Raw genomic sequence first — 13,197 nt, forward strand, 5'->3', positions numbered from 1 at the left:
AGGAGAGGAGAGAAGAGAAGAGAAGAGAAGAGAAGAGAAGAGAAGAGAAGAGAAGAGAAGAGAAGAGAAGAGAAGAGAAGAGAAGAGAAGAGAAGAGAATCTATACGGGACAAAAGCATGAGGTCATCCATGGGAAGCCACTGAAGACTGCCACAGCATAAGCTTTCAATTAAAAGTGTCAGAGGCAATGGGGGTCACTGCCCCAGTGACCTGCCCAGGAGCCTGCTACAGTAGTGAGCATGACAGGACCCTCTAGGTCAGGGCAAGCACCAGAGATTAGCTGTGGTTAGAGATGGGAACGCTGAGTTCCCAGGGGAGATAACTGAGTGAAGGAAGCCACCCTGCAGAGAGCATGCTGCCTTTCAGGGGAAACTCAGAGGCAGAAACAAAACAAAAACAAACAAACAAACAACCCCCCATCTGGTTGTGAAGGAGGTTAGGACAGAGACACCTCTGAAAGGTGCTGTCAGCTGGGAGGAGGCAAGGGTTCATTGCAGATTTTGGAAGAGCCCTACATCTTCCACTGAGTTGTAGCAATAGAAGGGTTTGCCTGGGTTTAAAAAGGCGCTTGCAGAGAGCCCTGGAACATTTCCAGCACAAGGGAATGTGGAGGGAGGTCTGAGCTGAAACCTTGGAGAGCTGGGAACTCCACTTCCACTGTGGAGTGGGGATGAGAAGTTGGCTCGCTGAAACCCTCTGGGCTGAAGACCCTGGTTGTCTTCAGCCTTTCCCGCTTTGCTGGCAGAGGAAAAGCAAGAGAATGCAGCACCAGAGACTCAGAGGTAGGGACCAAGGACACACAGGGCACAGTAGGCAGAAGGATGCCCTCTCCTCCCAGGACCCGAGTCCCAGGACCCGAAGCCTGTGACTATGTGACTTTACTTGTCAAAAGGACTTTGCAGATGTTAGTTAAGGAGCTTGAATTGGGGAGGTTAGCTAGGATTATCTGGGTGCACCCAATATAACACTAAAAGCATTGGTAAGGGGTAAGATTGAGATAGAAGAGTCAGAGTTGGAGATGTGATGATGGAGCTGAAGCGAAAATACTCAGACATTGGCTAGTAGTCACTCAGGGAACACAGGTTGTCCCTGGAAGGCTGAAAAGGCAAGACAGGGTCCTCTAGAAATTCTAGAAAGAATGCAGCCTGGTCTCCTCACGTCCTACCTCTGACCTCCAGAAAGGTCAGGGGATACTTGGGAGTTGCTTTAAATCTCTGCCTGTGGCATTTTGTTACAGTAGCAATAGAAAATGAACTCAGGCAGAAAACCAAAAGGATCAGGTATCCAAGTGAGAAGAGGAGCAGAGAGGCCCCAGCAGGGGTCAGCCTCAAGACTGCAGCCAGGGCAGCAAAGAGAGGGCGCAAACCAACTGCCAGAGCTATGGAAGCTAAGGCTCAGGGGACCCTGGCAAAGGCTGCTTCAACAGAGAGGTAGGTTGTACAGACAATGGGGGGGGGGGCATGCTAATTGTCTAAATAAACAAACAAAAAAAAACATGTGGGTTAACACTATGTGTCCTATTAGGGAGGTGAGACACCAAACAGCAGGGCTAGCAAGGCTGACAGGTGCCACTCAGGCATTGGTTTGGGGTATTTCCTGGCAATGTTTCTGAAGGAAATAACTTTCATGTGTGTTTTTTTTTTTTTTTTGGACTCCCAAGAGTTCCATTTCTGATTTTCTTCCTCAATTCTTGCTCTCAAATCCAATCTGAAGCAATGCCAGCAAACACTCTTGGGATCTGTGTGTTGAATCAGTGGCTGGATCTACAGATGTGCTATTCACTGGCCCTGGTTTCATCCTCCAGGTAAGATTTGCTGGTGTTACAGCAGGCCAGAGCAGTTAGGAAAGGATGGTGACCTTTGCTGGATCAGGCAGGCCCTCCTGGGAAGCTCTTGACAGCGGATTTCAGCAAGCTGACTTCTTATCTCCACCCCAGGACGCAAGTAGAGATAGATTATCAGCTCTCCCAGGTTTTAGCTCTGATCTCCAAGTAGGACGGTGCTGGAGGTGTCCCAACACTTTACAGAAAGGAGGGACTCTAAGGCTTCCTGCATTTAGATTTTCTTCCCATTTAATCACTCAGACCCTGAAACTCTGAGCCTATACTACAAAGCCTAGCAGAACCACAGGTGGCAGGAACTGTTGCGTTCCTAACTACTCAGAAACACATCCTATGTGATGTGACTGGGGTGTGGCCGCAAGTCCTTCAGACATGTGCCTACCTCCGTGCTACAGTCTGGAGATTTGAAGTTTATCCTGCCTGGAGTACTCTCAGGCAGATGGCTCAGGTCCACCAGATCCTGAGTAAGAACCCTCCAGGCTTGTGATGCAACGTAGGAGAAACTTAGGTCTCTTTCTGACAGTTACCATTCCCCTGGGTGTCAGATTTGTGGTTTGAAAAGGACCTGATGTGGGCTGTGATGAAATCTGTAACTCTCACCAGAAAAAGCTCTCTATATTTTTTTTTTCTATACACAATCTCACCCTTTTCACTAGTCCCAGGAGCTGTCCCACAGTGCTTCAGTGTTTTCTATAGTGTGATCCAAGTGGTACCCATGATGGGTTTTAGGAGATACAAAGAGACAAATTTTTCTCGTTTTAAGTTTGGGGCTGGGAATACAGCTCAGTTGGTGCACTGCCTGTCTAGCATGCACAGGGCTGGTCCCAGGACGGCATAAACGGAGCATGGTGGCACGTGTCTGTAATTTCAGCACCTGGGTGGCGGAAGTAGGAAAACTATGGCCATCCTCTGCTACATAGTGAATCTGAGGCCAGGCTGGGCCACCTAATATCTGTCTCCGCCCCTCCCCCGATTTTTAAAGTATATATATATATATATATATATATATATATATATATATATATATATATATATATATATGTGTGTGTGTGTGTGTGTGTGTCTGCTTGTGGACGTTGTACATCGTGGTGCGCACTAGGCTCCGCACCACGATGTACAACGTCCACAAGCAGCTGTTGAGTTTGGAGACAACACTAAAAACCAAATCAAACCAAACAAACACAGAAATGAAAAAAAAAAAAAAAAAGACCCATGGTTGCATTGGTATTATTACCCAGGGTCAATAAATGCTAAAAGAAAAGGTGAGCCTATCTAGAGATGGCTATCCAACATCATAACTCAGGGGGTGTCTGTCAGTGACTCACAGGTGACCAAAGTCTTGGGGACATAACGTCTATGGTCTTGGAAGAAGGTTTACACACTAAATCCCTTCATTGCCTGTTTCTCTCTTTAAGTTATTTACTTTATTATGTGCCTGTGCAGAGTCCACAGGGGTAGGTCAGAGGCAGGGGTCAGTTCTCTCCTTCCACTGTATGGACTCCAGGGATCCAACTCAAGTAGGTCATTATGTTTGGTGGCAAGTGCCCTTACCCACCCAGCCACTCACCGGCTCTGCTTCTTTTTTGAAGTGGTGTTCACAACAGGGCTTCATGTCCACAGGTGGGAGAGCACTTCTCTCCATGCCTAGGCTAAGGGGCTTGATCCCACTGGCCTCTGGCAGCCAGGGATGGTGAGATAGCTTCCCCGATCAGCTACAGATCTTTCATTTCCCCTACCCCACAGTATGTTAGCTCAAACAAGTCTGACTTGTTCTCTGTATGTGCCTTTGTGTGAGTGTGAATGTGTGTGTGTGTGTGTACAGTGCGTACATAGGGGTGTGGCAAAGTAGGGAACAGGGGAAAAAGTGGGGTGGGCCTTCTTGACACAGAGTCCCCTACTTAACGATTAGGCTGGAGAAGGGTCCCTAGGGGAGGGGGAACAGAGGTACTTCTTAGCACTTTCTGCTCCTCACACATCAGGAGAGGGTTCTTAACTTCCAGGGGTATCAGCACCCCCGGTTCAGCAGGAGAGGAGCAAAGTAGAGAAGGTAACATGGAGGTTGTTAAAAGGACTTTTCTAGTCATCTCTTTGAATGGACACCTGGCCCCCCAATTTCTCCTTTGACTCCCTACCTGTCTCCTTCACTTTAAAGAGAACCTTGCCTGGTATAGTAGTGCATGCTTGTGATCCCACTACTTGTGAAGCCCAGGGAGAGGGATCTTAAATTTGAGACTAGCCTGACTGCCTGACCTATATAGCAAGGTACCAAACCAAACCAAACCAAACCAAACCAAACCAAACCAAACCAAACCAAACCAAAAACATAAGCTAAAATAAGGAGAATCTTGTACTTTCTACATTTGAACTCTGCCAACAGAGGGACAGGAAACTGGAATGTAGGGTGACTTTGGCTGCTGGCCAGATCAGGTCTGTGGGCCTGAAGGTATACTCTTAGATTTTAGTTTTCTCTATGCCCTCAGTTTGGGGCCTAGAAATCTGATTGTTTGCAATGTGACCACACTGGGACTTGGGGATATAACAGGTAAAGAGCGGGTGTAGGGAGCCCAGGGTGAACTGGTTTTGCCTCTGAGTTCTCTCTGACCCTAGGGGTCAGGCAGGGCAAGGTGAAACCAAACCAAATCCTGACGCTGGGTGGTTGGCAAAGCAGGAAGGTGGGGCTATCCAGCGCAGGGGAGGGAGTGACATTCAGAATGGTACTGAGTAGAGAGGCCACACCCTCAGGCTCCCGACTGCAGAATACAGTTACAATACAGGGCAGGTCCATCTCCAGTGTTCTGATCCTAACTGCTCACTGATCTCTGTAGCAATTTTTCTCACAGCAAAGGGTAAGTCTCTGTTCCCTCAGCAAGACCTGACACCAAACACCAGCTTCCTATACTGTTCTGGGTTCCCCGTTGTTGAATGCCAAGTCTGGACAGTTTATGAAATCTGTCAGATCTTCTATTATGAAATGTCCTTCCCCTTCTGGTCATGGTGGTTAAACTATGTCTTTTCTCTGGCCTCCTTACATCCACTGGAGTTCCCTCCGCTCCTTGTCACTGGAGCAAGGCTACTCTTCCGAAGATGCAAATCTTTCCGCACCACTCTTCAGCTTAAGTCCTTTAGCCTCGCAAGTCAAGCCCCCACACCCCCAACCACAGCCTTTGAGGCTCATGTGATCAAGCCCCCAGTGACTTCTAGCTCCCACCTCTTTCTTCCCTTGACCTGCCAGCCCTTGGTCACCTTGGTTCCATTGCTATCTCTTGACTGTGCCACAGTTTTTGTTTTGTTTTGTTTTTTAATACATGCTATTCCTCTGTCTGGAATGTTCTTCTTACCACTTTTGGCTAAGCTCTGTCTTCAATTAGCTCTTGGTGAAAAATGTCACTTTCTTTACGGTAGTTCTTACTGAATCTGCTCTCCAGATTCTTCACCCAGACTCAGTATGCAAATATTATAAATATTAATGAATGTAATTAAACAATGACTGAGTCTGTAGTAGGGTCCCTATGAACTTGTTCACTCCATGAAAATGGTAACCATTTTCTGTTCAGTGGCTGTTGGTGCCCAGCACAGTGTCGGCAACCCGTTTAAGAACCAAGGAAGTGACTAAGAGATAAGAATTAGGCAAGATGGATAAGAGGTGTCTCCTGGAACAGTGGACAGCATGTCCTTTCATCTAAAGATCTAAAAGCACTTGAAAGAACGTGAGCAACAAGGACCAACCGTTGCTTTACACCTAATCACCATGGCCTTACTGTCACCAGTCCTGCTATCAGGCTTGAGAACAAGGAGTTAGCTTGGCTCCACCTGAGTCTACCAAGAGCTCTGTCCCCCAACCCTCGGGATGGAGACGACTTTGATCTGGAATAAGAAACACTTGGTTTTTGTACTACCTAACTGTTTGACCTCAGACATTTATAGACCTTCACTGAACCCTTGTTTCCACATCCTGAAATGAGAATAACACCCAGGATGGGTTGAAGGTAAAAATCCAAGATGAGTCTGCACCACACAGCAGTACCGAGTTTAGCATAGTCTGGGTTAGAAGTATCGAGTTCTACTTAGCAAGCTGGTTCGTGTATTTTATTTCACTCTTTCAAACCCACAGCACTGTTTAGGACGGAAATAAAACCGGGGGCTGGAGGAGAGAATCAATAAAACGCTGTTCAGGTCCCCCACCCACTCACCCACAGGAGCCCCTGAAGGGAGCAGAGCAGAGCTTTGGATTTGTGTCTCCTTGAACCAAGAGAGTGGTGGGATGGGGAAACTGAGGCCAGGTGAGCCTAGGAACCTACTATTGAAACAAGAAAGGAAATCAGAAAGGCTGATAAAGGAAAAGGAAGAGAAGAGAGAAAGGGGGGGGGGTGGTAGTGGCTGGAGCCAGAAACAGGAGTTGAAGTTGTCAGGCGGTAGGGGGGCTGCAGAAGAGACATGTTGGAAGGAGGATGCAGCCGGGTCAGTGGGTAGCGCTGGAAAGAGGAACACCAAGCTCCTGGTGATAGGAACGGGAACTAGGGGGATGGGAGATGGGGTTTCAGTGACCGGTTACCTGGAGAGAAACTGGGAAAACGGAGGGAAGTGAGGATGGAGGCTGTCACCTTGCGTTCTCCTAGAGGGCAGGTGATTTGAGCTCTCTAAAGTGGCGGACTGGGGGAGGGGTGTGAGGCAGGGAGCGGGGAGTACCCGGGGCCGCCTGGTACCTGCGGGTCCGCTCGCAGTTCGCCCACATAGTACTGCTCCAGCCAGCGGCGGGCGTTGTCGGAGTGTCTGTGAGGTGGCCCATCCAGGTCGGCACTGATGTCCTGGCCAGCCCGCGCCAGCAGCAGCTGCTCGCCCCCCGGATGTTGCCGCACGAAGCTGGTGAGGTCGTAGAGGCTGGCCCCGCGGCGGACCCAGCAGGCACCGGCCGCCAGGCGCCGCTGGACCTCGGCGGGCGTGAAAGAGGCGGCGGGGGGCGGAGCGGGGGCCATGGCGGGAGAGCGGAGCTCGGATCTCGGAGCCCGGCAGTCTGCTCCGCGGCTGCCCAGCGCGCCTCTAACATCTCGGGAGCAGGGGCAGCCGCAACGGGCCGGCCGCCACCGCACCTGCTCATTTGCATGCCCTGCTCCCATTGGCCACTCGGTGGGACGCGGCTGCTGCCCGGAGCCGCCTCCCCATTGGCCCGCAGGGACCCGAGCCCCGAGCGCAAGGCGCTGAGCGTGGCCCGCCAGGTAGCCCTGGGCAGGTAGAGGGCGTGCCCACCAGGTGTGCCCGGCTGCTGGTAGATGCCAGCGCATTGGAGGTGACTATCAGGACCACCTCCTCGGCGGGCACGCAACTTCTACATCTTCAAGGAACCACATCTTCAAGGGGGAAACTTACTGTATTCAATTCGGCAGTTTCAAGAGGTGCCAAGGACAAGAGTCACTAGGGCGGAGGTCTGGTCTAGTCCCAGGGGTTGGGGGGTGCGAAATATATAAAGTCACCCGAAACTCAGCCACAATATATTTAATATTTAAAAATTAATTATATTTAATATTTAATCACATAAATAATTATATATCATTATACATGTAAGTGGTATCTATTATATATTTAAATAATTAAATATTATATATTATATATAATTAAATATTATATGTTATATATAATTAAATATTATATATAGTTATATTTAATGTTTAAAAACTTACGTCGTCCCACCCTGTGAATGCGCGTCTAAATGCTGAATATTTATTTTTGAAATGTATATTGTACACATTTTATTACAATTTTAAATAAAAATGAAACAAAAAAATCCCAAAACATATTTTACTGGGTGCATTGGGTGAGTGAACAGACGACTTAAAAAGGGATTTATTTTACTTTGTGCGTGAGTGTGTGTATGTATATGCGCATGGCATCCCTCTGGCCGTCAGAAGAGAGTTTCAGTCCTCTGGAATGGGAGATTTGTGGGAGGTTTGTGAGGAATCGTGTGTATGCTGGCAGCCCTGGTCCTCTGCAAAAGCAACCAGTGCTCTTAACCACTGGGCCAGCCCTCCAGATGTTTTTATAAATTACATTGTATGGAAATAAAAGCCATTATTAGTAAGACAGCATTAGGAAGCCGCATAGCTGGATTGTGTTTTTATTTAAGCATTTTCTATTGGGTTCATCGTGGACCTTTTGCATTAGTTCTGAGTTGTGGAAGACTAGTGAAGTATTTATCCTGGGAATTTCTATTTACTTTATTGACTTATGAATTTATTGTATATCTGTCCACCTATCGGCAAATCTGTCACCTCACAATCTTGTAATAAAGACATGGCTGATTCAGTGCCCCTCACCCCCACCCTCCTCCTCTTTTCCTCTTGTTAGGGAAGGGCAGTGGCTTTGGAGCCCTTCTGAGGTAGAGGTGAACTGCTGGCCTGCCTGGCAACTGATGGGTGTGTGCACACGTCATCTCTTTTGTGAGATCTTTTATTCTGACTGATCATTGTATTCTTGATTTCTGGATGAGCCACAATCCGGTGAATGGAGAATAAAACTTGTAGTATTTTCAAGAAGGAAAAATTATTTATGGTGGGTCTAGAGAGAGAATTGCTAAGACTCTTCACTGCTTCAGTTCCCAGCAGCCAGCTCACAATCACCTATAACTAACTCCAGCTCCAAAGAATTGTACCCTCCCTGGTCTCCACAGGAACACACATTTTCTTTCCTCTCCCTTGTGTGCTCTCTCTCTCTCTCTCTCTCTCTCTCTCTCTCTCTCTCTCTCTCTCTCTCTCTCTCTCTCTCTCTCTCTCTCTCTCTCTCTCTNTCTCTCTCTCTCTCTCTGTCTCTCTGTCTCTCTGTCTCTGTCTCTCTCTGTCTCTCTCTGTCTCTCTGTCTCTCTCTCTCTCTCTCTCTCCTTCTGAGACAGGATCTCACTGTATCTATAGAACTCACTTTATAGACCAGACTAGCCTTAAATTCATATAGATTTGCCTGCCTCTTCCTCCTATGTACTAGGATCAAAGGTGTGCATCACCTCATCTAGGAACACACACAATTAAAAAAAAAAAAACTTTAAAGCATTTGATTCAAAGTTATCTTGAATTTTTTCATAGGCTCTTAAATTTTGGTACCTCAGTTTTGTCTTACATCATGACGCCTGGGACAGAATCCTGGAGGGAGGACAGGGAATAGTGCCTCCTTTCTACAAGGAAAAGTAGGGGCCTTAGAGGCAAAGCCTGTAGACTGAATGTGTCATCAGAACCTTGTTAATAACAAGGAAACCCACATACAGCTTTCATTGCTCAGCAATGGATCTTGATTAGTGATCAAACTGCCAGTTCTGAGACTGCCCCATCCAGATGACTTTTGTCCTGCCCCCAACCCCTGCCGAAAAGTTTTTCCCAGGTTGCTTGTGCTTGTTGTCCAGACAACAGGGCTAGCTAGCACTGTGTGGTAAGCCTGTCTCAGAAGCCTCAGGGTCACTACAACAGTAGGACGGGAAGTCTGACTAGCTGGTCTCACCCTCCAGGCATAGGTAAAAGTTCTACTGTGACTCTAGATCTGCTAAGGAACATGTAGCCATCAGGCCTGGGCAACAAGACCTGAATGGTCACCCTCACCCCATTTTCACATCTACTGTGTTCCAAATATGTGGTAAAAGCAGACAGGCACAGGCTCCTGAGTGTGTTGGAGGATATCGTATGTGGGAAAGCTCCCTCACTATCTGTCCCTCACTACTGCCTTGTCTGAAGCTGAACAAGCAGACTGACTGTCCATTCAGAATTGTGATACACACATTTTTGCCCTAGTAACTTCATGTCTAGATTTGTGATCGTGCAGATATGCTATTTCAAAAGATGTATAATTAATAGCAGTAATTACAACATTGTTTAGAGAGTAGATATAGTCATCATGAAGGAGGGATGATAGCAAATACCATGTAGCCATTAGAGAGGATCAGGCAGACCCATGGTTAGTGGATGGAACAAGATCCAGGACATTGTAGTGGGAAACAAGAAGAGTGTGTATGCCATGCTAACAGTTTGTTGTTTGTTTGTTTGTTTGTTTGTTTGTTTTGAGATGTAGTTTCATCATGTAGCTCTGGCTGGCCTGGACTCATTAGGTAGACTAGGCTGGCCTCAAACTCAAAGAGAACAATCAACCTGCCTCTGCGTCTCAAATGCTGGGATCAAAGGCATGTGCTACCATGTTATTTTTAATTATTTGGTATTTAAAAATATTTTAATTATTTGGTATTTTAAAATATTTTAATGCAAATTTATATGTAAATTTTAAAACAAAATTTTATAGCTAGTTAAGACAGACACTTGAACTTGAACCTACTTTTGTACTCCAAACTGTCGACATTCTGCCTCCTGGTTATCAATCAATAAGTAGCCCCTGACCCTGACTCTGGCTTTTTCCTGCGCTGGAGGTTGGACTCAGATACGTGCTGAGCGAGTGTTCTACCAATAAGCTACACTCCCAGTTTACTTTCACCTTTTATTTTTTGTACTTTAGATTTATTTTATTTGTGTGTATGTATGCATTCCTGTAAGTATATGTATGAGGATGCCCACAAAGGCCAGAAAAGGGCATTGGGTCTCTGCGCACCTAGAGGGGTGCTAGGAATCAAACTCAGGTCTTCCAAAAGAGCAGTAAGCACTCTTAACTGCTGAGCTATCTCTCTGGCCTCATTTATTTTAAATTAAAATAATCTCTGCCTCTCATATCATCATAGAAATGCTGGGGTTACAGAACCAGCCTTTGTTGGCTTTGTCCGGCTTTGTGTGTGTTCTAGAGATTCAAACTCATGCCCCCATGCTTGCTCGACAAGCGTGCTACCTTCAGTGCGTCTCCTCAACCTCCTTATCTTTTAGGTTAACAATCTGTGTGTGTCTACAATGAGTATTGCTTGAATTAAGTTGGTTCTGTGGAAAGCATGTGATAGTCACTTGTCATTGTGTAGCTTTGTGTATGTCAGTTGGTGGTGTGTGAGTGTCATTGTGTAGCATTCTGTATGTCAGTTGGTGGTGTGTGAGTGTCATTGTGTAGCTTTGTGTATTTCTGTTGGTGGTGTATGAGTGTCATTGCGTAGCATTGTGTATGTCAGTTGGTGGTGTGTGAGTGTCATTGTGTAGCTTTGTGTATGTCAGTGGTGTGTGAGTGTCATTGTGTAGCGTTGTGTATGTCAGTTGGTGGTGTGTGAGTGTCGTTGTGTAGCTTTGTGTATGTCAGTTGGCAGTGTCTAAGCATCACCCGTGGGGCGGAGCATCACTGCAGTCTGCCAATCATCCTGTCTTATTCCACTGTATGAACTTATCTGTTTTCCCTGGCCTTTGCATAGGATGCACATCCTCTCCCCCAACAACACTTCTCTTATTGCAGGGTGTCACAGAGTAGCTCTGGATGACCTGAAACTTGCTTCAAAGACCACGCTATCCTGGAACTCACAGACAGCTGGTCGTCTCTGCCTCCTGAGTGCTGAGATTAAAGGAGTATGCCGCCATACTTAGCTCTGTCTTTTTCTTCTATTATAAGCATTCCTGTATAAGTGGGTAAGATGTAAACTACTGTGTCCTGGGATATACAAGTGCTACATTTACAAGATAATGTATATTAGCTTCTAAGTAACGATACTGATTTACATTCCCATGAGTACAGTCTAAAAATCCCTGCCTCTGTGATGGGAGAATATCTACATAAACCATGTGATATTTTTCCATATTCTCCTCCATATACTTATATATTCACTTTATGCTTCAGGTTATAATACAAATCTACTTAATTCTGTTGCTCAAACTTCTGACCATCGGGAGCTCTTGTATGTCTTTGCTATGTTCCTTTGGATATAGAATCAGCCATTCCTCCGTAGCCCTCTTGTTCCTTTTACTGGATAACAGCCTTAGAAAATAAGATGCGAGCCAGGAATGGTGGCAGAGCCACATGAAGGTAGCACTCAGATGATTGGGGTGGGAGGAGTACACGCTGAAGAGCAGCCCATTTCACCCTCCCCCTCGCAAAGCTAATACATGTAAATTATGAGTAATTTCGTCCAACAAATTTGCTAATTAGATTAAATGAGCTAATCGTTTTCAAATTCCCACGTTGTTAAAAGTCCATTAAAGAGGAAATAGATGAATGGAATAGCCCCAGGCTTGTTAGTAAAATCCCACATCCTTTTAAACTTTCAAAGGGAAATTTAGACTCACGGGGCTTCACTGGTTAATTCTGTGAAGCACTGGCCGTACTGGCAATGCTCTCAAATCTGAACTCAGATGATGCTTTTTACACTGAGTCACCTCCCCTGTCCCTTCCCACGAGTCTCTTAACCAAACTTTAGCAATACAGCAATACGATACAACAACATAATAAACGGTATGTCATTGAATAAATGTGGTCTATTTCAGGTAGGGAAGTTTGGTTTCACATTAGGAGCTAAGGAACTTTCACCACATAAACAAACTAAGAAAAAATTCAAACCTGAAAGATCATCAGATGAATGGCAAAAAAAAAAAAAAAGCATTTGTTGTAATGAACCCAAAAGCATTTCCATCATTGTTTGTGTCCTCTCATTCCAGTGGGACAGAAAGCACATCGGCAGCCTGATAAAGATTGTCTACAAAAATCCCACAACACACATCAAACTACATGGTGAAAACGAAAACACTTCCCGATGCACATCAGAAAGAGTGTGAAGATTCCTGTCTTACCATGTTTTTTAAAGGTTTATTTATTTATATGAGTACACTGTAGCTCATATAAATAAATAAACACATATAAATTCAGACACACCAGAAGACGGTGTGTCTTATAGACAGTTGTGAGTCACCATGTGGTTGTTGGGAATTGAACTCAGAACCTCTGGAAGAATAGTCAGTGCTCTTAATCACTGAGCCAGCTCTCCAGCCCCAGTCTTGGGATGTTTGTTTAGCATCGTACTTTTTTTTTTTAAGGCCGGGTCTTTATAGCTCTGGGTTGTCCTGGAACTCACCATATAGAACAGGATGGCCTAGAACTCACAAAGATCCACTGCCTCTGCTTCCAGAGTGCTGGAGTTAAAGGCACCTGTCTTTACACCTGGCTTTTGTTTTCTTTTTTGGGTTGGGATCTCAGGTGTCCTCAGTCTGGCCTCCTGTTCTCTAAGTGCCTAAGGATGACCTTGAACTCCCAATCTTTCTGCTTCCACTCTCACAGAAAGAGATTACCCGTGCTGGGTGTTGTGTCTGGCCCTGTAGTAAAGGTTTAGCCAATGGAAAGGTCAACAAAAGAAAAGACATTTCTTCAGGCTCAGAGGAAAGGAGTTGGATTGTCCTTATTGGGAGGTGACACAATGATCTATGCAGAAAATTCAGTAAAAATTCACACACACACAAACTAGAGTAAATGAGGTCAGCAAAGAT

At 45.9% G+C, this 13,197-nt stretch overlaps 1 protein-coding gene across 1 annotated transcript in view; it reads right to left on the bottom strand.

Moving 5' to 3' along the window:
• Fa2h (fatty acid 2-hydroxylase) overlaps window positions 1-6,883 on the bottom strand; it is a 52,198-nt gene extending 45,315 nt beyond the window's left edge. The window contains exon 1 of the mRNA XM_021170240.2: window positions 6,544-6,883. Coding sequence (XP_021025899.1) covers window positions 6,544-6,813 — 270 coding nt within the window. The 5' untranslated portion in view covers window positions 6,814-6,883. The remainder of the gene's footprint in view (window positions 1-6,543) is intronic.
• Between the last annotated feature and the right edge of the window lie 6,314 nt (window positions 6,884-13,197).

Source organism: Mus caroli, chromosome 8 (genome assembly GCF_900094665.2).
Source record: "Mus caroli chromosome 8, CAROLI_EIJ_v1.1, whole genome shotgun sequence".
Classification (NCBI taxonomy): domain Eukaryota; kingdom Metazoa; phylum Chordata; class Mammalia; order Rodentia; family Muridae; genus Mus; species Mus caroli.